The 21,535-nt window shown below is 47.8% G+C and overlaps 1 protein-coding gene across 5 annotated transcripts in view; it reads left to right on the top strand.

Annotated features, from left to right (window-relative positions):
- The first annotated feature begins 18,732 nt into the window (after window positions 1-18,732).
- PPP4R1 (protein phosphatase 4 regulatory subunit 1) overlaps window positions 18,733-21,535 on the top strand; it is a 100,376-nt gene continuing 97,573 nt past the window's right edge. Inside the window, exons 1-2 of one of the 5 annotated variants that reach the window (XM_054018125.1) lie at window positions 18,733-19,033; window positions 19,285-19,329. In XM_054018125.1, the coding sequence (XP_053874100.1) occupies window positions 19,027-19,033; window positions 19,285-19,329 (52 nt within the window). In that variant the 5' untranslated portion in view covers window positions 18,733-19,026. Of the gene's footprint in view, window positions 19,034-19,284; window positions 19,330-19,466; window positions 19,489-19,725; window positions 19,744-21,535 lie in introns of those variants that run through there. The other 4 variants (XM_054018126.1, XM_054018131.1, XM_054018127.1 and 1 more) reach the window with 4 other exon arrangements.

The following is a 21,535-nucleotide window of genomic DNA, read 5'->3' as shown; positions in this document are numbered from 1 at the left end:
AGTGCAGCGCTGTAAAGCACCAGTGTAATCAGTGCCTGCAGCGCTGCACGCTCTCTCGCAGCGCTGCAAACTATTCCCCTTGGAGAGGTGGAGTACTTGCAGCGCTGTGAGAGAGCTCTCGCAGCACTGGCGGCGCGACTACATTCGCGCTTCACAGCGCTGCCGCAGCAGTGCTGTGAATCTGCGAGTGTAGCCAAGGCCATAGGAATTAATTCCTATAAGAGTGGACTCTAAAGACTGATGACTTTGAGTCTCTGGTTCTGCTGCCAACCTCCAGGAGCATCAGGTGCATCTGACACAGACTCGGCTCCATCCTCATGACCAAGATACCTAGCCAGTAACTTTGCATGAGCAACTTCTAAGCTGGTAACTATAACACCTATACAGAACTTGAATGAATGATTGTGTGAATGAATGTGTGTGTGTGTGTGTGTGTGTGTGTGTGTGTGTGTGTGTGTGTGTGTGTGTGTGTGTATAAGGAATAAGTAGTGATAGGATTAAGTAGTCAAACAACGTTGTTTACTTTTATCCTTTGCTTTATCATTATATTTACAATAAATGTGGCATCTTTGCCTTATCCCTCTTAATAAGATCCTGCTGGTTTTTATTCTATTGGTATAACAGGTCAACCTGATGATATTCATGACTTTTTAAAGTGACCCAGTGCGGAAGGTCAGGTGGAAGCATTAAAGTATGGTTAATGTATGACCCTAAAGGAAGAACTGGCCACACCAGGAAGACTCCCCCCTTCATAGACAGTTAAAATTATGTACTGGAGGGTTTGCCATTGGGAGTCATATGAAAAATGCAGCACCTTCCAGAATGGCTGATACTTTTGTTCGTAGGCATTTACTTGGGGAAGGAGGACTTGCCTGATTTCTGGTGCAATTTCTCCTTGGTAACCTTCCCTTACAATATTAGCTATTACTGCCTGCATCCATAGTTGTACTTGTGAGCATGAGATAGCCTCAGACACATTTTGTTGGCGTTTTCCCAAGGCTTGTACAACTTGGTCAAAGTCCATTCTCTGAGTGAGGTACCATTCATGTAGAACAGTAACTAAATTTAGATGGACCTTGGATATAGATGACAGGGCAGTGGACAAAGGTGCTCTTAGATCAAACAAGCTATGCCCCATGTTGGTTAATTTACTAGCCACTTTACCAGAATTAATAAGCCCCACTATGCCCATACCGGCTCCTACTACTCCTAGAACTGATGCTACACTTCTCTTCACCATAAGATGAGATATTGCAATGGTATTTAACCATACTCTCCATCCAGTGGTAAGTAAAGGTAAGTAAGGAGCACATGCTGGGTACAAGTCTAGGATAATGGGATGTGTTGACACACAACATTTTTGATAGTGAAACGTGGATGTGACAGTACGGTTTGACATGCTTCTTCTCTTATAACTATCGGGCCAATTGCACTAACCTTAGTGGGGAAGGGGGAAGAACTAAAACTGATATAGTTACCCGCACTCCATCTGGCCCTACTGCGGTCCACATGCCCAAATCTGCAGGAGTAACATTAAATTTGAACAGACTTATACAATTAAAGACATCATTAATAATAGGTTTTCCCCTTCCATATGCTGGGACCAGTGTAAACCTCCCAATAGGGCAGTGTTTCACAAACTTGGGATGCCGCTTGTTTAGGGAAAGCCCCTGGTGGTCCGGGCCGGTTTGTTTACCTGCCACGTCTGCAGGTCCGGCCGATTGCGGCTCCCACTGGCCATGGTTCGCTGATCCAGCCCAATGGGGGCTGCGGGAAGTGGCGCGGGCTGAGGGACATACTGGCCGCCGCTTCCAGCAGCTCCCATTGGCCTGGAGCAATGAACTGCGGCCAGTGGGAGCCGCGATCGGCCAGACCTGTGGACACAGCAGGTAAACAAACCGTCCCGTCCCGTCAGGGGCTTTCCCTAAACAAGCGGTATCCCAAGTTTGGGAAACACTGCAATAGGATACCATTTCCCTTTACCTGGGTATTCAGTTGTTGTCACCGGCTCAAATTTCTTTGGTGTTGTGCTAGTTAGGGGAGTTGCAGTAAGTGTAGATGCAGGCTTTGTACATATATCAGGCTGATTACAAACTGGTACAGATGAAACCTTACAAACCAGGAAGACGAGATATTTCCAGTTATTAAACCTACTGAAATGTGGTCAGGAATGTTTATGACCGAGCACCCGCATAACTTTGGTCTATTTGACACTTTAACCTTGGTGCAATTACAAAATAAAGGTTTAACCATTTCCCACATACATTTGTCTTTGGGCTTTTTGATACATCCCACTGGTCGTGCTGTATAACTTCGGTAATCCTTTGAGATGGCAGATTGGAATTTACCTGACTTTCCTTTCTTCTCCATAAGTCAAATCAACACACAGTTCTGTCCCTCTTTCTTAACGATTAGTGATACTGGTTTATTTATTTCAGAGGACTTGGGGTTGCTACTGGGTCCTATAGGGCAAAATGTTCCCCAGTGATACAAAAATAATGGTCCCCTTCAAACATGTCTACATAGGATTCCACTGGAACAAATTAAAAGCAACTTATACACAATAAAACCAAGTCGATGATGGACATGATTACCTGCAACACAGAACAGAACAATTACTACAGTGTAGGAGTTATAGCAATTCTCTACCTTTCCATAATTTTAGTTGGCTACGGTGGAACCAATTGGTCTTGGTTCCTCTTTTTGTTGGAATTTTAACCTCATAAACTGATACACTAGCTCTGTTTACAATCATTACAGGACCCATCTACCACGGACTAAGAACGTCCTTTCTCCATGTAAAATCTATACATAACTGAAGTTCCTACCTACCAGCACTTGTCGTTAAAATGATCTAGCCGATTATTAGCTACCTGATTTTCCGCCTTTAACATTATTGCAACCTGGTACTGGACTTCACTTATAGTAGTTAACAGCTGTTTTATAAATTGATCAATCTTAACTTTCGGTTGATACCTGTCTGGAGGAACTCCCCCAACCCACCAAAGCTCAGGAATAGTCATAGCCTGACCCATTAAGGGTTCATGGGGTGAATAGCCATGGACAGTTTTTGTTGATCTCATTACCATAAGGATATATGGCAACTTCACATCCCAAGCTTTCCCATGCACCTCAATGAGCTTCCGCAAAGCAGTCTTAAGGGTACGATTAGCTCATCCCTGAGCTCTGCGCATGGGCTGCAATATGTAATCGCTGTTTGATATTAAGGGCAATACATAATATTCGAGTCAGTTTGCCTACAAAATGGGGCCCTCTATCAGAGTCTATCTCTGCAGGTAAACCAAATCTGGAAAAGATCTGTTCCAGTAAAACCATCACAGTTGTAGCGGCTGTTGCGTTCCTGGTCGGGTACGCCTCTATCCAATGTGTGAACACATCGATGACACCAAACAATAAATTCTACCCCATCTCGATTTTGGGAGTGGTCCAATAAAATCTGTTTGAAGTCTCCTCCAAGGACCCTCAGCTAGGTGGTGTAACAAAGGACACTTCACTGGCCATGTGTCCACATTGTTCTCGGCGCAATGCAAACAAGATCTTACAAAGTCAGAGACCTTATCTTTCATGTGTGGCCACCAGGCTACTTTGAGAATTCGTTCTAACATCTAACATCTTGGTGCTATTAAAATGTCCCTGTTGATGTGCTAGTGCAATTAACTCTTGTCTCAGACTTCCTGGCATCACTAGGACAGGTAACTCCTTTTCAGATTAAGCCTTTATAGCCAGGATCAAGCCTGCTGAATTTTGATGGATATTATAGCCCCCACAGGTTCCTTCCTGCAACAAAGACTTTAATGTTTGGTCTTGATGTTGCAGAAACAGAATATCTGCAGCTGTAGCCGGATCGGGAGCTGGCATTTTAAATGAAGTTACAGGTGCCACTATCGGTGACTTCCATAGAGGTTCAGGACCTAGTTTCGCTGCTTGCTTTGCCAGTATGTTGACTTGTTGGCTTAGGCTTGTTGGAGCGTAGAGGTTTTTACTATGTGCCTTGACCCTAAATAGGCAATTGACATCTGTGTGGGAGGATGCTATATCCCATGCCCTGTCTCAGCATCATAGAATACTTCACCGGCCGTCCATCCATGGTAGATATGTCTCTAGCCATCCATATTGGCATCCAGGTAACCAATGCTTGGATTACCCAGGGTGTCAGAACACAAGCATAGATTAACATCAGACTCTTCTGCTGCAAGCACAGCTAGAATAGCTACTAGCTCTGCAGCCTGTTTGATGGGGGGTTTACTGTTCCTTGCAGCGTTTTTTCAGTCCCTTCCTGGATCTCAGCATACCTTGCCACTGGGCATCCATCCAGATAATAGGCGCTGCCATCCACTGCCCAGACAGTGAGTTGGTTCTGATTTACTTCTTCCCATGATTTCAATGTAGAAAAAGGTGACTGTAACAACAGTTACTCTGATGGGAGTGGACCCTCATGTTCAGTACCTTCAGAAATCAAGGCATAAGGTGTACCTCCATGTGAAATCTTCTCAGTGCTTATATCTTGATTTATTAAACTTAATGTCCAACCCGTGACCCTGGGAGAAGAGATGTGTCCTTCATTTATTTTTCCTGAGATGACATATCTGACAGGGGTGTGGCAAGTTCTAACAACCACAGGTGACATTCCTGTTAGATATTCCCAGTGTCCTAGCGCCCAAACTAGCACCAATACTTCTTGCTCACAGGAGGTCAATCTGCTTTCTACCTCGCTCAATGTTTTGGATCCATAGGCAATAGGACGTAGATTACCTTCTTGATGTTGTAGTAACACCGCTTCAATGCTAGTAGGTGTTGCAGCCAGCTGTAAATAATATGGAACTCCTGCTGAGGGTAGGCTAATGCTGGCGCTAATGTTAGCACTTGCTTCAAGGTGACAAAAGCTTGCTGTTACCCAGTTTCCCATTTCCATGACACTCCTTTTCATAGCAGTTGGTATAAAGACTTTGCTATGCCTGCATAATTTTCGATGAACTCCCTTGAAAAACTGGTAAATCCTAGGAGTGACCTCAGTGCAGTGACATCTTGAGGAATGAGTAGCTTTGCGATTAGCTCCACCCGTTGTTTATCTGGAGTTTTTCCTTTTTGGCCCAGAGTGATTCCTAGGTATGAGACTTGCTGCTTCACCAGCTGGGCTTTCTGTGGGTTGATTAAGAAACCGTCCTATTGCCTATGCATCCAAAACATTGAGCGAGGTAGAAGGCAGATTGACCTCCTGTGAGCAAGAAGTGTTGGTGCTAGTTTGGCTGCTAGGACACTGGGAATATCTAACAGGAATGTCACCTGTGGTTGTTAAAACTTGCCACACCCCTGTCGGATATGTCATCTCAGGAAAAATAAATTAAGGACACATCTCTTCTCCCAGGGTCGCGGGTTGGACATTAAGTTTAATAAATCGAGATATAAGTACTGAGAAGATTTCACATATGGAGGTACAACCGTATGCCTATTCAGGCTTGGATGAGTTCTTCTAAAATTTGTAGATTCTCTTCCCGAGTGCTGGTTGCCACTAAGATGTCATCTACATAGCACAGAATCTGATTACGATGGTTTAGGGCTTTACACATGGCAGATATCTTCCTATATGACAAATGGTCAGGCTGTTATGCAGTCCTTGTGGAGTTGTTGTGAAAGTTAGCTGTTCGTTATCGAATGTTAAAGCAAACTTCTGCTGACCTTCCTCACAGATGGGAATGCTGAAGAAAGCATTTTCTAAATAGATAACATTAAACCATTGAGCCCCTCCATCTACAGTAGCCATCAACTCCTGATATTTTGCAACCACAGGAGTGAGTTTAGTGGTTACCCTGTTTACCTCTCTAAAATCTACAGTTAAGCATCAGACTTCTGTATCGGCCAGATCGGTGAATTGCAAGGGCTACTAGTGGGCTTCAACACCCCTTGCTCCTTTAACGATTGAATGGTCTGAGGAATACTGGTACTGCCTCCTCTGGGAACCGGTATTGTTTAATCAGACGAGGATCAGGCCCTGGGATGCTAACTGCTTCTTTGATCAGCCCACATTGCAGTTTGTGTTGAGCAAAAACCTGTGGGTATTTCTGGATAACCTCTTGCACATCTGGGTCCTGAGGAGCTGGTTGATATTCCTCTAATGCCTTAATTGCTGCCACCTTGTTTGATGCGCACTTAGGATCTGAGACCTGAATCCGTCTTTTATTTGGTAAGTCAATGATGACCTGGAGTTTGCATAAGATGTTACTTCCTAGTATGCCTGTTCCTTCTAAATGATGCAGACCCACTGATGCCATTACAGCCAGCGATCCTATACTGCACCTTAAAGGTGGTATGAACTTGACCACTCTCCCACCTTTGCCCTCATAGTCCTCAAGTATCTGCCAAAAGACTACAGGTACAAAGGTAACAACTGAACACTTAGCAACACAAATTAATGATACGGCTGCTTCTGTGTCTATGAGCACTGTTTGGCAGATTTTCCCAACGCCCCGGATACAGACATTACAGTAGTAGGTCTACCCCACTGACCTGGACTAATATTTACAATAGTAGGGGTAGCCACCTTATCCAGGCTTAGTCAGAGTAAATTGGGAGGAGAACCATCTCCTCCTCGGGCCACCGTCTGTTGATGGGCCACCAATCTCCTGGTTAACTCAGGAGTGGGTAATCCATCAATATCCGCTTTATTTTCAAAAGCTAACAGTTCATTCCACACTAGCCTCCTAAATGCCTTACGGTCATTCTCTGGCTTAGGTGGACCATATTGTTGCTGATTTTTAAACTGTCCTCTAGAAAACGTGCCCCTTTAATGCTGGAACGAAGGGCTACTGGTTTTAGACTTTTGTTTAGGACTATTACCCCCCCACCTCCATCCCATATCTTATGGGATGAGATTACCACAATCTTCTTGCCTTTGGAGTTGCCGGTGAATGCACCCCTCTGCAACTCATACCCATTTTGAAGTAGGAGCTCCAATTCCCTCGCAGAAAGAGACTGGGGATCTAAAGGTCCAACTGCTATTCTAATTGACTGATTTAAACCCTGAATCACCGAGTCTTTAAATTCCCATTTCCTCCCTACGAGCACCCGCTGTTAGGTACAAAATCTTTTTGCAGCTGATATAACTTTCAGAGTGTGCTTCAGCCCTCTGCCGATCTGAGTAAAATCTCCCAATGATGCTGCTTCTGGGGTAAAAAAAATTGATACAACTCACTATAGATCTCAACGAGTTTGGTTATGCTCGTAGCCTGAATTTCCATGAGAAGTCCCAGATAATCCTCTGGTCTAGTGCATTCCCTTATAAGAGCAATGATGTCCCCAACTACAAACTCCAGGATGGCAGCAACCCATGCCACCCAATCAAGGGCTGATTCTCGGGTCAATGGACCCAGTGACTTTCCCATTGCCCTTGCTTGTTCAGGTGAGAACACCTTGTTTTCTTTATGGGCCTCACTACTTTTCCCAGTGTGATCCTCTCTAGTCACCACAGTGGTGGTTATGGGTGCTAGAGGGATAGGCACCTCTGTCACACAGGGGGCTGATGGTATTATTTCTTCCTGATGATGTTGCTTATATGATTCAGTACCCCTCTCCCTTTCACATTCTTCCTCAGAGCTCCCTTCAGAATCACTATTATCATAGGGGAGTGGGTCCAATCTAATGGCTGCCACTGCTCCCCTCATGCTCATTAACTTAGATCTTAGCCGAGCCTCCCTTCGTTGGCATTTCACGTGTTCAACTGCTCCCCCAGCACCTGCTTGCACTGATTTCATAAGCTGCCGCAAGGCTGCTTGCACCTTCTCATGTTGGATGGTTAGGGTTTCAATTTTCTCCTCTCTGTCAGCTAGGAGGTCGGTCAGATCTTGTTCCCGCACCTTTAGCCTCTCTACCAGTATAGAGCATGATACACTTTGCTCCTGTAGAGAGTCTATCTTGGACTGTAATTTTCCAATCTTGGCTTCTTTGGCCGATATCTGGGTTTTGGCCTCTCCTAGTATGGTGTCCTGTTCAGCAACTACCTTGATTAACTCCTTGGTAACCGACAGGAGACCATACAGCATGGCTTTTTTTAGGCTTCTGTTTGAGGGCTTTGGCTCCCCACCAATGAAACCAGACCATTTAGATTGGAAAATTGTCCAAGCCTTCCTCCCATGGAAGGTTCCCTCCTTCCACAGATTGTCACCTTTGGCCGTTTTCTGGATTGCAATCTCCATAAGCGACCCTGGCATCTCCCTTTGTGATCTACAACAATTCGCCCACACGCACATATTGTAATAGAACTATAGTGACTCCGAATGTGGGGTTACCACCACTGAAGCTAATCAGGACTCGAGTTGTCCCACCAGCAGGCTTCAGGCCACTCCAGTTGGAGCTATGGGAGTGTGAGTGGTTCCCCAGCTCACTAGTCTCTGGTTCTGCTTGACAGAATGGGGAGTGCCCACTTCCTCAAGCTGAGCAGAATGCTGCCTTTGAGTGCCACCTACTGGCCCCTTCATGGTATACAAAATGGCACCAAATCCTGTCAGGCCCTCAGACCCCGAGCTTGTGCCCCAGAGAAACCGTTCCCTGGTTCCGTATACTTGGACTCTTGTCCATGAGGTCTCACTACGAGACAGGCCGCCTTAGAGTGTTCAACCGCAGGTAGCTAATCCACCAGTTGCCTCCCTAATCGGCCCTACCCTCCTGGGACTGAGCCCAGCTGAGAGTATGGGACACTGACAGTTCCCTAAATGGCGCCTTGCACCAGAGCTGTCCTGGAGTCATTCCAGCAACAACCCTTGGGTGGACTGCCTGTATGAGGTCTCAACAACCCAGGCTGCTTCCCTAGGTCGATCAGCTCCAAAACGCCTTCTGGTAACTGATCCCTACAAGCCTGTTTTCTCTGGTTGCCGGCCACATTGGCCTGCCTATGGTGGAACCAACAATGTCTGATCACCAGTTGCCTACCGCCTACACCAAGGGTCCGAACCCACACACATGGTCTGGGGTTGACACTCTGCAAACACACTCCACTCTAATCAGTTGGGATTTACTGTTCAGTATAACGCAACCATAAAAGGGTAATTTAAATAGTAGAAGGGGAGGGAAACCTTATCACAGCTTAATTAATTATTAACTGGAGGGTCCTGCTGTGTTCGCCAGTACTGTTAGTTTATTAGTCTTTATTATTTCAGGATTTCAGGACTCTACTTCCAGAAGACTCCGGGGAGCTAACAGAAGTCTCCCAAGATTCCCTCAGTATAGCCCATCTATCAGAGCTTATCCAAAATAATCCCAGAGACCACAACTTAAACAATCGATTCTTTTTTATAACCTGGCACTCTTTCACACAGGGATTACAAAAGGGTAAATGATGGCTGCTCTATACCGTGTCCAGACGCTGCTGCTGCCGCCAAGACCAGGATTCGATGAATGACTCACAGGACCACGATCACCGTTGGAACAGGACAGGACTACCACACCGAAGAATAACGGTGAGGAATCAGGTAAGAGGCCTAACTAACTTCCCAACCTAACCCCTTTTGCGACGTCCTGTCTGTGAGTAAGAGCCCTAGCCACTCGAGGTAGAAACCCCGTGGATGGAGGTATGCTTCCCTTAAAACAATAAACCTCAACAATAAACCAGATATTTTCCCACACACTTAGAGTTGAGCCGGTATACAGGCAGATAACTGGTGTCGGATCTATTTCCAAGCCACAACTCTGGAAAGAACCTCCTCCCTTCTCTCCAAGGTAAGAGTAGAGGGAGAACCCCTTTCCGCTTTTTCCCAGCCTATATGATCCCTCCCATTGCCTAGCAACAAGCCACTAGATTTCCTGCCTTTTCTCTCCTAAGGGAACAAGAAGGCTGTCTAACATGGCGAACTACTTGTCCTTTACAAGCCAAAATGACGGACAATAAACGAAACCATATTAAACACCATTACCAAGTATCATGTCATAATTTGTTTGAGATGGAACTCACAGTTGATTGTTATGGGATTGTATGTGTTTGATCCAGATTATGATGGCAGGTACCATATGTGCATTTTCATCATGTGTGAAGAATGATACTAGGAGTCTTCCATTTGAGTCTTCTTATTCATAGCCTTGGTTTTTAAGTTTTTTATAATATAAATTTCTAGAGATTTATTTTCTCAGAAACCAAACTCCAATTTAGCAATTTCTAAGGTTTTGCATTTTCTGGTGTTTGTGAGGAAAGACCGACCACTATGAAATCAGTTCCACTAAGCGATCAGTTTGAATGTTTTGGTTAATGCTATATCATTTGTTGTTGCACACTAAATGGTCTCTTTGAAAGCTTCTCATCTAGTATCAAGAGAGGTTTCTTGATTGTTTTGTTGAAATATAAATTTGATTTCAGAGTTAGGGAAATTATTAGAAAAGTACAATTCACCTACATTTGAAAGACCCAATTTATGTCTCATAAACACAAGATTATTTTTATTTGGGGCCTGATCCAAAGACCGCTGAAGTCAGTGGGTGTCTTTCCATTCACTTAATTGGAGTTGGATTAGGCCCTTGAAGAACACCTAGAAACATCAAGAGCTGGATTAATGGGTCTTTTGAAGTCCTACCCATCATAGCCAACAAGTTTAAAAGTGGGGCCACCTGGACACATGACAGTAAGAAGTAGGAGTTGACAGTGTGTGGTGGCATGTATCCAGATAAGGGTGAGGTCCCCCCCCCATATCATATATGTGTCGCTGTATAGCCAAAAGTCTTGCCCAACATCTTTATTTACAAAGGTGGAAGCTTTTATGAGTGATTATAACAATGCATTTAGAACTGGTTTCACATGAGGAACCATATGTCTGTTCCACCCAGAGTTTAACTATACTTTCAGGGATCATTTCTATAGTTTATAACTTGTTGCAACAAATGAAATTCCTGAACAACTGTATTTTGTCTTGAGATGTAAAAGCACCCTAGTTCTTTTACATGGGTTACTTAACCCCGCCCCACACACACACACTCTAGCATATGCAAACAGAGGGAGCCCATCCCCAGAGAAGTACCACAATCACATATTCAAACCCAAATTGGATTACATGGGGTTACAGTATATATTAAACATAATGACTCTGGTTTAGTCATATTACAGTGTCTCTTTGCAGAGGCTGTAGTTCCCCTATTAAACATACATGCCCACAGAAAAATTCTGTTTCCTAAATACCCTGTTTGACATTGCACTCCATATGCTTTATGAAAATATGCTTGGAATGTGAATATAATGTAACTGGAATATGCTTTATGCAAAAGGTCTCTTGTAAGGTATCATTACAAAGCTTACAAAGCTTATAAGCTTTATACAGAGTAAAATGGATTTATTTGGGGTTTGGATCCCATTGGGAACTGGGTGTCTGGGTGCTGGAGATAGGTGACTTGCTGAGCAGTTTTTGGTTAAAGTCTGCAGCTTTGGAGGTGTGGATCAGACCTGGGTCCGTGTTGCAGCAGACTAGTGTGTCTGGCTCACAAGGCAGGGTTCTGGAGTCCCAAACTAACAGGGAAAATGGGCTCAGAGGTAGTTTCAGCACATCAGGTAACAGTCCCAAGGGAGTCTCTGTGACTGAACCCGTCACACCCTGGATACTACTTCCCCATTCAAAGTGGTACACACATAAATACTATAATTAATAAAACTAAGAGAGCATGTGCTCCTTCTGAAGTTCCAAGTTATATAAGCTCCAGATGGAATATGCTTATGTATTTAAATTTAATTTCCCTTTAAGGATTATAGAAAAAGTAATCTGATACATTCTAAACAGAGTAATTTATATTTAGCACGCATTATTACCAATCTTTGTAGTTTGAAAAACAGTTCAAAAAACAAATTTAGGGAACACAAAATGGGTTATTTTAGGCAGTCTCTCCCCCTTTAGTTAGTACTTTCTATATAAAGAGTCTGATACTGCACCACTGGATTCTATGGGAGTTTTGCTATAGATTTCAGTGGAAACAGGATTGGGGATCTAAATGAGGGGGCAAGGGAGAGCAAGGAAACTTCTTGGAAATAACCCATAGGAATGAAGATAGCAAACTTGATCCGTGGGTCACACTTAGCTGTTCAGCAGTCCTCTTTTTGTTCTGTTATTTCTGCATTGCTGGTATTTCATAAAGTTAAATATTTTCCCTTAAATTCAATTTTCAACTTGGCAGGATGTAGCAGGGCACATATACTATTGTAATGAGGGATTTTCTTGAAGTTGGGAATTTCCATCACTGGATTTTAAGACAATAGGTCAGAATAAAAGGAAACGTAGGGGGAGTTGTGGCTTGTAGACTCCACTGACTTCACTTAGGATTGAATCAGGCCCTTAGAGATTTGAGGTAAGGCCTGTGATATATGAATTTTACAAAAAAGCTAGTCAGATTGAATCATTATGATAAAGGAAAAACAGAATCTAGGCAACAAATTATTTACAACATCTAAGGAAAATAACAGATAGATATAAATAAGCTATTTGTGAGGCATCCTGTCAAAATTGTTAGGCCAAAAATTAAACTACCCAGACTTTGGTCCTATTACATAAGAATGGCCATACTGGGTCAGACCAATCTAGCCCAGTATCCTGTCTTCCATCAGTGGCCAGAGACAGATGCTTCAGAGGGAATTAACAGAATAGGGCAATTATTGAGTGATCCATCCCCTGTCATCCAGTCCCAGGTTCTGGCAGTCAGAGGTTTAGGGAAACAAAGAGCATGGGGTTGCATCCCTGACCATCTTGGCTAATAGTCTTTGATGGACCTATCCTCCATAAACTTATCTAATTATTTTTTTGAACCCAGTTATACTTTTGGCCTTCACAACATCCCCTGGCAATGAGTTCCACAGGTTGACTGTGCGTTGTATGAAGAAGTACTTCCTTAAATTTGTTGCAAAACAGCTGCCTATTAAGCTTATTTGGTGATTCCTGGTTCTTGTGTTATGTGAAGGGGCAAATAACACTTCCCTATTTACTTTCTCCATACCATTCATGATTTTATAGACTTTTATCATATCCCTCCCTAAATCATCTCTTTTCTAAGCTGAACAGTCACAGTCTTTTTAATTTCTCCTCATTGGGAAGCTTTTCCATACCCTTACTCATTTGATGCCCTTCTCTGCACTTTTACCAAATCTGATGTCTTTTTTGAGATGGGGTGACCAGAAATGCAAGCATTATTCCAGGTATGGGTGTACCATGGCATTATGATATTTTCTGTCTTCTTATCTATCCCTTTCCTAATGGTTCCTAACATTCTGTTAGCTTTTTTGACTGTGGCTGCATATTGAGCAGATGTTTTCAGAGAACTAACCATGATGACTCCAAGATCTCTTTTGATTGGTAACAGCTAATTTAGACTCCATCATTTTAGATGGGATTTCCCCCCCCGCCCAATGTGCATTAGTTTGCACTTATTAACACTGTATTTCATCTGCCATTTTGTTGCCCAGTCACCTAGTTTAGTGAGATAGATCCCTTTGTAACTCTTTGCAGTCAGCTTTGGACTTACTTATCTTGAGTAATTTTGTATTGTCTGCAAACTTTGCCACATCACTGTTTACTCCTTTTTTGAAATCACTTATGTAGGGCTACCATATGTCCGGATTTCCCCGGACATGTCCGGCTTTTCGTTCTATAAATAGCCGTCCGGGGGGGATTTTTAAAAATCTAAAAATGTCCGGGATTTCCCCAGTCGGCTATTTATAGATCGAAAAGCGGCGGCCAAGTGCCGCTGGGCAGCCAAAGCCCCTTCCCGGCTCCCCCCATCCCCTGCAGCCTTACCACTCCGCTGGCCCCGCAGCTATCTTCCCCCTCCTCCCCTCCCCTGAACGCTCCGCCCCCTGCTCCCCTGATTCCCGCGAAGCTCGAAATGAAGCAGGGGCAGGCCGGCGGCAGCAGCAGGTAAGCTGGGGGGGAGGAGGAGGAGAGCTCCGGGGAGGCGCGGCCCTGGCCAAGCGGCGCCCGGCGGCCCCAGCAGCACCGGCCAGGACCCGGCCCGCGCCCCAGCACCCCCGGACCCGGCCCGGCCCAGGCGCCAGCAGCGCTGGCCCGGCCCGGGCCCCAGCAGCGCGGGCCCCAGCACCGCCGGCCCGGGCCGGGCCCCAGCAGCGCCGGCCCCAGCACCCCCGGACCCGGCCCGGCCCAGGCCCCAGCAGCGCCGGCCCCAGCACCCCCGGACCCGGCCCGGCCCAGGCCCCAGCAGCGCCGGCCCCAGCACCCCCGGACCCGGCCCGGCCCAGGCCCCAGCAGCGCTGGCCCCAGCAGCGCCGGCCCGGGCCGGGCCCCAGCAGCGCCGGCCCGGATCCGGCCCAGGCCCCAGCAGCGCCAGCCTGGCCTGGGCCCCAGCAGCGCCGGCCCCAGCACCCCCGGCCCGGGCCCCAGCACCCCCGGCCCGGACCCCAGCAGCGCCGGCCCCCAGCACCCCCGGCCCGGCCCCCAGCACGCCCGGCCCGGGCCCCAGCACGCCAGCACCCCCGGCCCGGCTCGGGCCCCAGCACCCCCGGCCCGGACCCGGCCCGGGCCCCAGCAGCGCTGGCTGAGCACCTCCGGCCCGACCCCAAGCCCTGCAACCCCGGACGGAGCGCAGCCCGATTCCTGGGCTCTTTAAAGCTGGCCCTGGTCAGGGGACAGGGAGGGGGGGTTGGATGGGTCGGGAGTTTTGGGGGGGGGGCTACCAGGGGGGCAAGGGTGTGGAGAGGGGTTGCGACAGTCATGGACAGGGAGTGGGGGGGTTAGATGGGTCTGGGGTTCTGGGAGGGCTGTCAGGGGGCAGGGGTGTGGAGAGTGGTCGAGGCAGGCAGGTAGCAGAGGGGGTTGGATGGGTCAGGAGTTCTGGGGGTCCTGTCGGGGGCAGGGAGCAGTTGGATAGGGCATGGGAGTCACCAGGGGTCTGTCTGGGGGCAGGTGTTTGAATATGGGGTGGGAGTGTGGATAAGGGTCGGGGCAGTCAGGGGACAGGTAGGGTAGTAGGGCATTTTCAGGAGGGGGCAGTCAGGGGACAAGAAGCAGGGGGGCTTAGATAAGCGGTGGGATCCTAGGGGGCAGTTAGTGGCAGGGGTCCCAGGAGGGGGCAGTCAGGGGACAAGGAGCGGGGGGTTGGGGGTTCTGAGGGGGGCAATCAGGGGGTGGGAAGTGGGAGGGAGTGGATGGGGGTGGAGCTGGGGCGGGGCTAGAGCGGGGCTCCTCCCCCCCCCAGTGTCCTCTTTTTTGCTTGTAGAAATATGGTAACCCTAACTTATGAATATATTAAACAGCACTTGTCCCAGTATAGATTTGTGGGGGACCCTACTGTTTACCTCTCTTCACTGTGAAAAATGACCATTTATTCCTACCATTGGTTTCCTCTGTTAATTAATTAGTCACTGATCCATGAGAGGCCCTTCCCTCTTAACCCATGACCTCTTACTTTACATAAGAGCCTTGGTTTGGGATCTTGTCAAAGGTCCCTCGTTTGGACAACTTGTCTAAAAATAATGTATGTATTCATTTTTCTGGGTATTTTCAACATCAGCAAAAAGGAAATTGACAAAATAATAATAATAAAAGAATGGTGGAATACTGAGGTAAGTACTTCTAGAGAGCACTATTGTCAATGATGGTGCATTTTTTAGGCAAAATATAACTGCCCTATGAAGTGCCATGGAGTGTTCAGCTAATGAAATCACTAGCTTGATTAACATTTTTAGCCTTCTCATTTCAAATAGAAAGTGCATTCTGCTAAGAATTATTCTTTATGACAGTGGACTGAGCCATACTTTATACTCAATGGTAAAGGACTGGAGAAGAATTATTGCTTTTGTTTAAATTTAAATGATATGTTTTCATTAAAAACAAATAAACAGCAGCAATAAACAGCACCCCATGGAGTGTTTCACAACAGATTTTTAAATTAGAGATTTGTCTCTTGAAATTACAAGGTATCTAGCTCATAGTGAAGACATTGGGATGCCTTAACTATGATTCCATAAGTGCAGCGAGAATCTCAAAGTGGTTTATAAACTTCTACTAGAGGTCACTGAGGAAAGCAGAGGTTCTCACAACAAATTATTTGGTGGCCTCAGAGTGTGGCCACCAACTCTTGCTGGAAGCCGTTCTGGCAATTTTTCTTAAAATACTTATATATGCACATATACTTTTTTCCTAAAGTTAATTATGTCCAAATCATTGTAAGTTATTTATATAGGGTTTTTTTTGCAGACTCAGTAATAAAAATAATGTACAGTTGTCTCTATTCTTTATGGAACCTATACAGAAACACAAATAAGGTGCTTTATATGTTTTGCTTTTTTTGGTTGATTATTTTTTTTAAAGATATGCTAGCTAGTAAATTTGCTACTGTGAAAAGTGATATTAACAAATATACAAATATCACTTTTCACAGCATGTTTACTCAGCCCCAGCAAACTGGGGGACAAATTAAGCCTTAGATGAGGAGGGAGGCGAAGAGGGCCAGTGGCAATGGGGGGCTGGAGCCTGAAGCCCTGAGGCTGGAGCCTGCCACCACATGGCCGGAGCCTGCCACCACCTCACGGTTGAAGCCCAAAGCCCAAGCCCCACTGCCCCCGCGAAGGTGGGGAACTCACAGTGTTGCCTGCCCCTAGTGTTTGTGGCTCCAGAAGGGGGCCGGGACCTGCCCCTGCTGGTGGCCCTAGGGGAGGTGCAGCTGCTTTGTCCCCGCTCCTGCCTACACCACTCAGGAGGGTGTGGCCACAAGAAAAGCCAAAGGTGGCCCCATGCAGCCACAGTGGCAGCTTTTGGGAAACGCTGAATTAAAGTATAAACGAGTCAGCAAATTGCCTTCTTACTGCACTGTGACACCTCTGGAAGATGCTTCTTTGGGGAATGACATCACAAAGCCCAATTCTGGCATTTTTGTGTCAGCTTCTAGAGCACCCTGTGGTATTCTAAAAACCAATGATGCAAACTAACCTTGAACAGTGAGTCCAGTTTTGGTTACCTCATCTCAAACAACACTCTGGAGACATGAGTATTGTAACTGAGGGTAAATAGAGTTTACCCACTGCTCATTTGGGGAACATGGAGTTTAGGTTACCCACTTTTTTTTTTATACCACTATGACATTGGCAGACAGAGTGAAGGTCCAGAAAAGTGATTAGAATGATAGGGAAGAGGTTTCCATAAAGTACAGAATGCCAAGTAAGACAGTAGTGCCAATAATATTAGGCAATAGTATCAAAGCCAAACAACAGGGAAATAAATCCAGTGCCAAATAAGTGTGTATGGGAGGTGAAGGGAGCAGCAATAGTGCCAAGCAAAGGGGAAAGGATGTCAGTACCAAGTAGCTGGGTAGGGAGCAACACTGCAGTCCCAGCTTAGGGGAAATTCATGTCAGAGCCAAGTAACAAGGAAGTAGTGCCAAGTGTGCATTGGTCTGGGGGAAAGTGCAGTGCCAGGGCCCAGCGTGTGGGATTGGGTGAGTGGGTGCAGTGCCAAATCCCAGCATGCAGGGCTGGGGGGGGACGGAGAGCCAGGTCCCAGTGTGCAGGGTTGAGGGAAGTAGGTGCAGCGCCAGGCCAGGGGTGCAGGGTTGAGGGAAGGGGGCGCAGTGCCAGGGCCCAGCATGTGGGGTTTGGATAAGGAAGTGCCAGGGCCCAGTGTGCGGGGTTTGAGGGAAGGAAGTGCCAGGGCACAGTGTGTGGAGTTTGCAGAAGGAGGCACAGTGCCAGGGCCCAGCATGCAGGGTTGCTGGAAGGAAGTGCCAGGGCGCAGTGTGTAGGGGAAGGAGGCACAGCACCAGGGCAGTGTGGAGGGGTGGGGAAGTGTCAGGGCCCAGCGTGTAGGGTCTGGGGGAAGTGCCAGGGCACAGGGCTGGGGGAAGGACGTGCCAGGGCAGGGGCAGTGTGCGGGCTTGGGGAAGTGCCAGGGCACAGGGCTGGGGGAAGGACGTGCCAGGGCAGGGGCAATGTGCGGGCTTGGGGAAGTGCCAGGGCCCAGCATGCAGGGTTGCTGGAAGGAAGTGCCAGGGCGCAGTGTGTAGGGTGGAGGGGAAGGAGGCACAGCACCAGGGCAGTGTGGAGGGGTGGGGAAGTGTCAGGGCCCAGCGTGTAGGGTCTGGGGGAAGTGCCAGGGCACAGGGCTGGGGGAAGGAAGTGCCAGGGCAGGGGCAGTGTGCGGGGTTGGGGAAGTGCCAGGGCACAGGGCTGGGGGAAGGAAGTGCCAGGGCAGGGGCAGTGTGTGGGGTTGGGGAAGTGCCAGGGCACAGGGCTGGGGGAAGGACGTGCCAGGGCAGGGGCAATGTGCGGGGTTGGGGAAGTGCCAGGGCCCAGCATGCAGGGTTGCTGGAAGGAAGTGCCAGGGCGCAGTGTGTAGGGTGGAGGGGAAGGAGGCACAGCACCAGGGCAGTGTGGAGGGGTGGGGAAGTGTCAGGGCCCAGCGTGTAGGGTCTGGGGGAAGTGCCAGGGCACAGGGCTGGGGGAAGGAAGTGCCAGGGCAGGGGCAGTGTGCGGGGTTGGGGAAGTGCCAGGGCACAGGGCTGGGGGAAGGAAGTGCCAGGGCAGGGGCAGTGTGTGGGGTTGGGGAAGTGCCAGGGCACAGGGCTGGGGGAAGGACGTGCCAGGGCAGGGGCAATGTGCGGGCTTGGGGAAGTGCCAGGGCCCAGCGTGCGGGGTTGCGGGAAGGAAGCGCCAGGGCGCAGTTCCCGGGCCAGGCGGCGTTGGTCTGGAGAGGAAGTGCAGAGCCAGGGCCAAGTGTGAAATACTCCCCGCGCCAGGCGGGCAGTGCCGGGGCAGGGTGCGTGCCCTGGCTGTCCCCTGTAGGGCCGGGCGGGTCCCCAGCCGCTGCCCTGGAGGCGGCTCCGTGAGTCAGTCAGGAGCGAGGGGCGGGGAGGGCCGCGCTTGTGTGACTCTCCCTGGCGGAGGCGGGAGCGGCGTGTCCGGCTCAGACCCCTCCCTCGCTCGCTGCCTGCGAGTCTCTCTCGGGGACGCTAGGAGACGCCGCCAGTGGGCCCGGACCGTACGGGGCCTCCCCTCCTCCTGTCGCGGCGGCGGCTTCCATGTAGCACCGGGCGGGGGCCTACGGCAAGATGGCGGGTAGGTACCAACTGCCCTCCCGCGCGCCGGGGAGGCCCTGGCACCGCCCTCTCCCCCCGCACCGCCAGCTATGCCCGGGCACGGGCAGCGCCCCCCCCCCCCCGCTCCGCCTGGCGCGGGGAGCGGCCCCTGTGCGTGCGGGGAGGGGGCGGCTGTGGGGCGACGCGCGGGGCCCCCCTGCGCATGGAGGGGGAGGGGGCCGGGGGGCGCGTCGAGGCTGCGGGTGCGTCTCATTGTGTCTTTCCCCCTAGATCTGTCGCTGCTGCAGGAGGACCTGCCGGAGGAGATCGACGCGTGTGAGTACCGCCGGCTCCCTCGCCCCACACAGGGGCTGCGCCTCCCCGGGCGGGCGGGCGGCGGGGCTGGGCTGGGCTGAGGGGCGGCGAGCCCAGGGGCGGTTCCATCACACTCGCCGCAGCCGGAAGCTCCGGGCGTGTCGGGGCCTTGAATGAAACGTGGGTGCAAAGGGGGGCAGGGAGCGAGTGTCTGCCCCGGGGGTGGCACCGCATCCTGGGGTGCGGGGAGCTTTTTTTGCGGTGGGTTTTTGGCTTCTTGGGCTTGATCCTGAGAGGAAATAACTTAAAATGTGGAAGCCCACGTTGCATTGTGGGAGAAGGAGGAGGTGGCCATGCTCAGCTGCTCCTGCTTCGTCCCTACACGTGTGTGTGGCTGGCCGGCCAAAGTTTTCCTCTAATAATGTCTGCGTGGAGGTAGGGAAGGGGGGAACGGGGACAAGCAGGAGCTGATGAGTTGTGGGGAAATGCAGCAGTAGTTGGTAGCTGCTGCCGCCGCCGCCGCCTGAGAGTCCTTGGCGTGGCGTGTAATAATCTCAAAGGCAGGTTATCTTAAGAAAATACTTGCAGGCAGGTTGCGTTTTCCACTTGTTTTAAGGTCGCTTGGTTGTTTGCCGTGCTATGTACTTGGCTGTTGTACAGTTGATTTGATGTGTCATAGAAATTGGATGGCTAAAATTTAAGCTTTTTAGGCTTTTGTGCTCAGTAGATATCTTAGTGATGAATTTGAGTGTACCTTTATGTGATGGGCTGTAGCTCTGTAGAAACCGGATTTCTGAGGACTGATGCTGTATTAAAATTGAGGGCCTAGGAGACACATAAAAGGCAGCGTTAGGAAAGGTTTCAGAGTAGAAGCCGTGTTAGTCTGTAGAAGTGGGCTGTAGTCCACAAAAGCTTATGCTCTAATAAATTTGTTAGTCTCTAAGGTGCCATAAGTACTCCTGTTCTTTTAGTGTTAGGAAAGTTTGTTTTAGTGGTGGTGTAGCATATGAGACATGGAAAGTGAACTAACTTGCATGCATTTCTTTCTTGAATCTTCTTCCTCCCCGGAAGGGATGGGAAAGATCTTAGTGTTTGAAAAAGAATTAATCTTGTGTTGTAGTACTATAAAAGAAGCCTCAGTGTGCAATTCAGCATTAGTAACAGGATGTATGCTTAGTTTCTGTTTAAAACAATAATAAATGCAGTGATGTGAAGTCTATGATAATAGTTGTGTCTTCAGCACATGTGAACTATGGAATGTAAAAAGTAATCTACAGTAAGAAAGTACTATTGGGACATGACTATTAGAAAACTCTGGTTAAAGAGTAGAGCTGGAAACATTAAAACCAAGTTAACTTTAAGGTGGGGACAAAAGAATACTTAGCATGTTATATGGTTAACAAGTCCTTCAGATTTAGGTCTCAATCCTGCAACCTGCTTTGTGGGTAGACCCATTGACTTCAATAAAGTCCATACAGACACAGGAGTCTGCCCAGAAGGAGCAGCTTTCAGGATTGGGTCCCTAGATCAGTGAAAATAAGCTTTTAAGAAATCTAAAACCAGTGGAAATGTTTCTATTAAATTATTTTTCAACAGTCAAGTAGAATTTCAGTTTTACACAAATATTACCCTGCAGCGCTTGTAACACAATATATCAGCATTTTGTCCTGTGTTCTTTCTGCTTTTTCATAGTAAACTACTTTTCAAGAGAGAGTCTCTCCTGTAAGGCTTAAAAATTATTACAAACTTTTTTAAAATTTAACATTACTAGATACCAGATTGATGTCCCTTTAATCTGTGTGGGATACTTTTGTGAATAGTTAAGGAATTTTTTAATGATTTAACGTATTACTTTTCCCTTTTGTCTTTGCAGTCAAGAAAGTTGCATTTTTAAAGTTGGATAAAGAGATTGTAGGTCTTTTAAGAGGTAGCTAGAGGAGAATATTGATATACTTTCACACACTACACACACTTTATGGATCTTTACCCTGATGGTTCCAAAGGTAGATGAAAAATCATGGACTTGCCTTAAAAAAGAAGAAATAACAGTATCGGAACTCTTGGGGATATAAGAATCAAAGATCAGACAAGAGGTGTCCTAGAAATCTGAAGGAAGTATTCAGACAAATAATAAAAATATTCAAGACCTTACTGGGAAAGAGGGAGGTTCTGATGTATTAGAGAGCACCAAAGTTATTTGTAGAGAAGAACCAAGAAACTGGATTAA

The sequence above is a fragment of the Malaclemys terrapin genome, chromosome 2 (assembly GCF_027887155.1).
Source record: "Malaclemys terrapin pileata isolate rMalTer1 chromosome 2, rMalTer1.hap1, whole genome shotgun sequence".
NCBI classification, from domain to species: Eukaryota; Metazoa; Chordata; order Testudines; family Emydidae; genus Malaclemys; species Malaclemys terrapin.
Note: the sequence above shows the minus strand (reverse complement) of the source record. Positions and strands in the feature narration are given on the sequence as shown.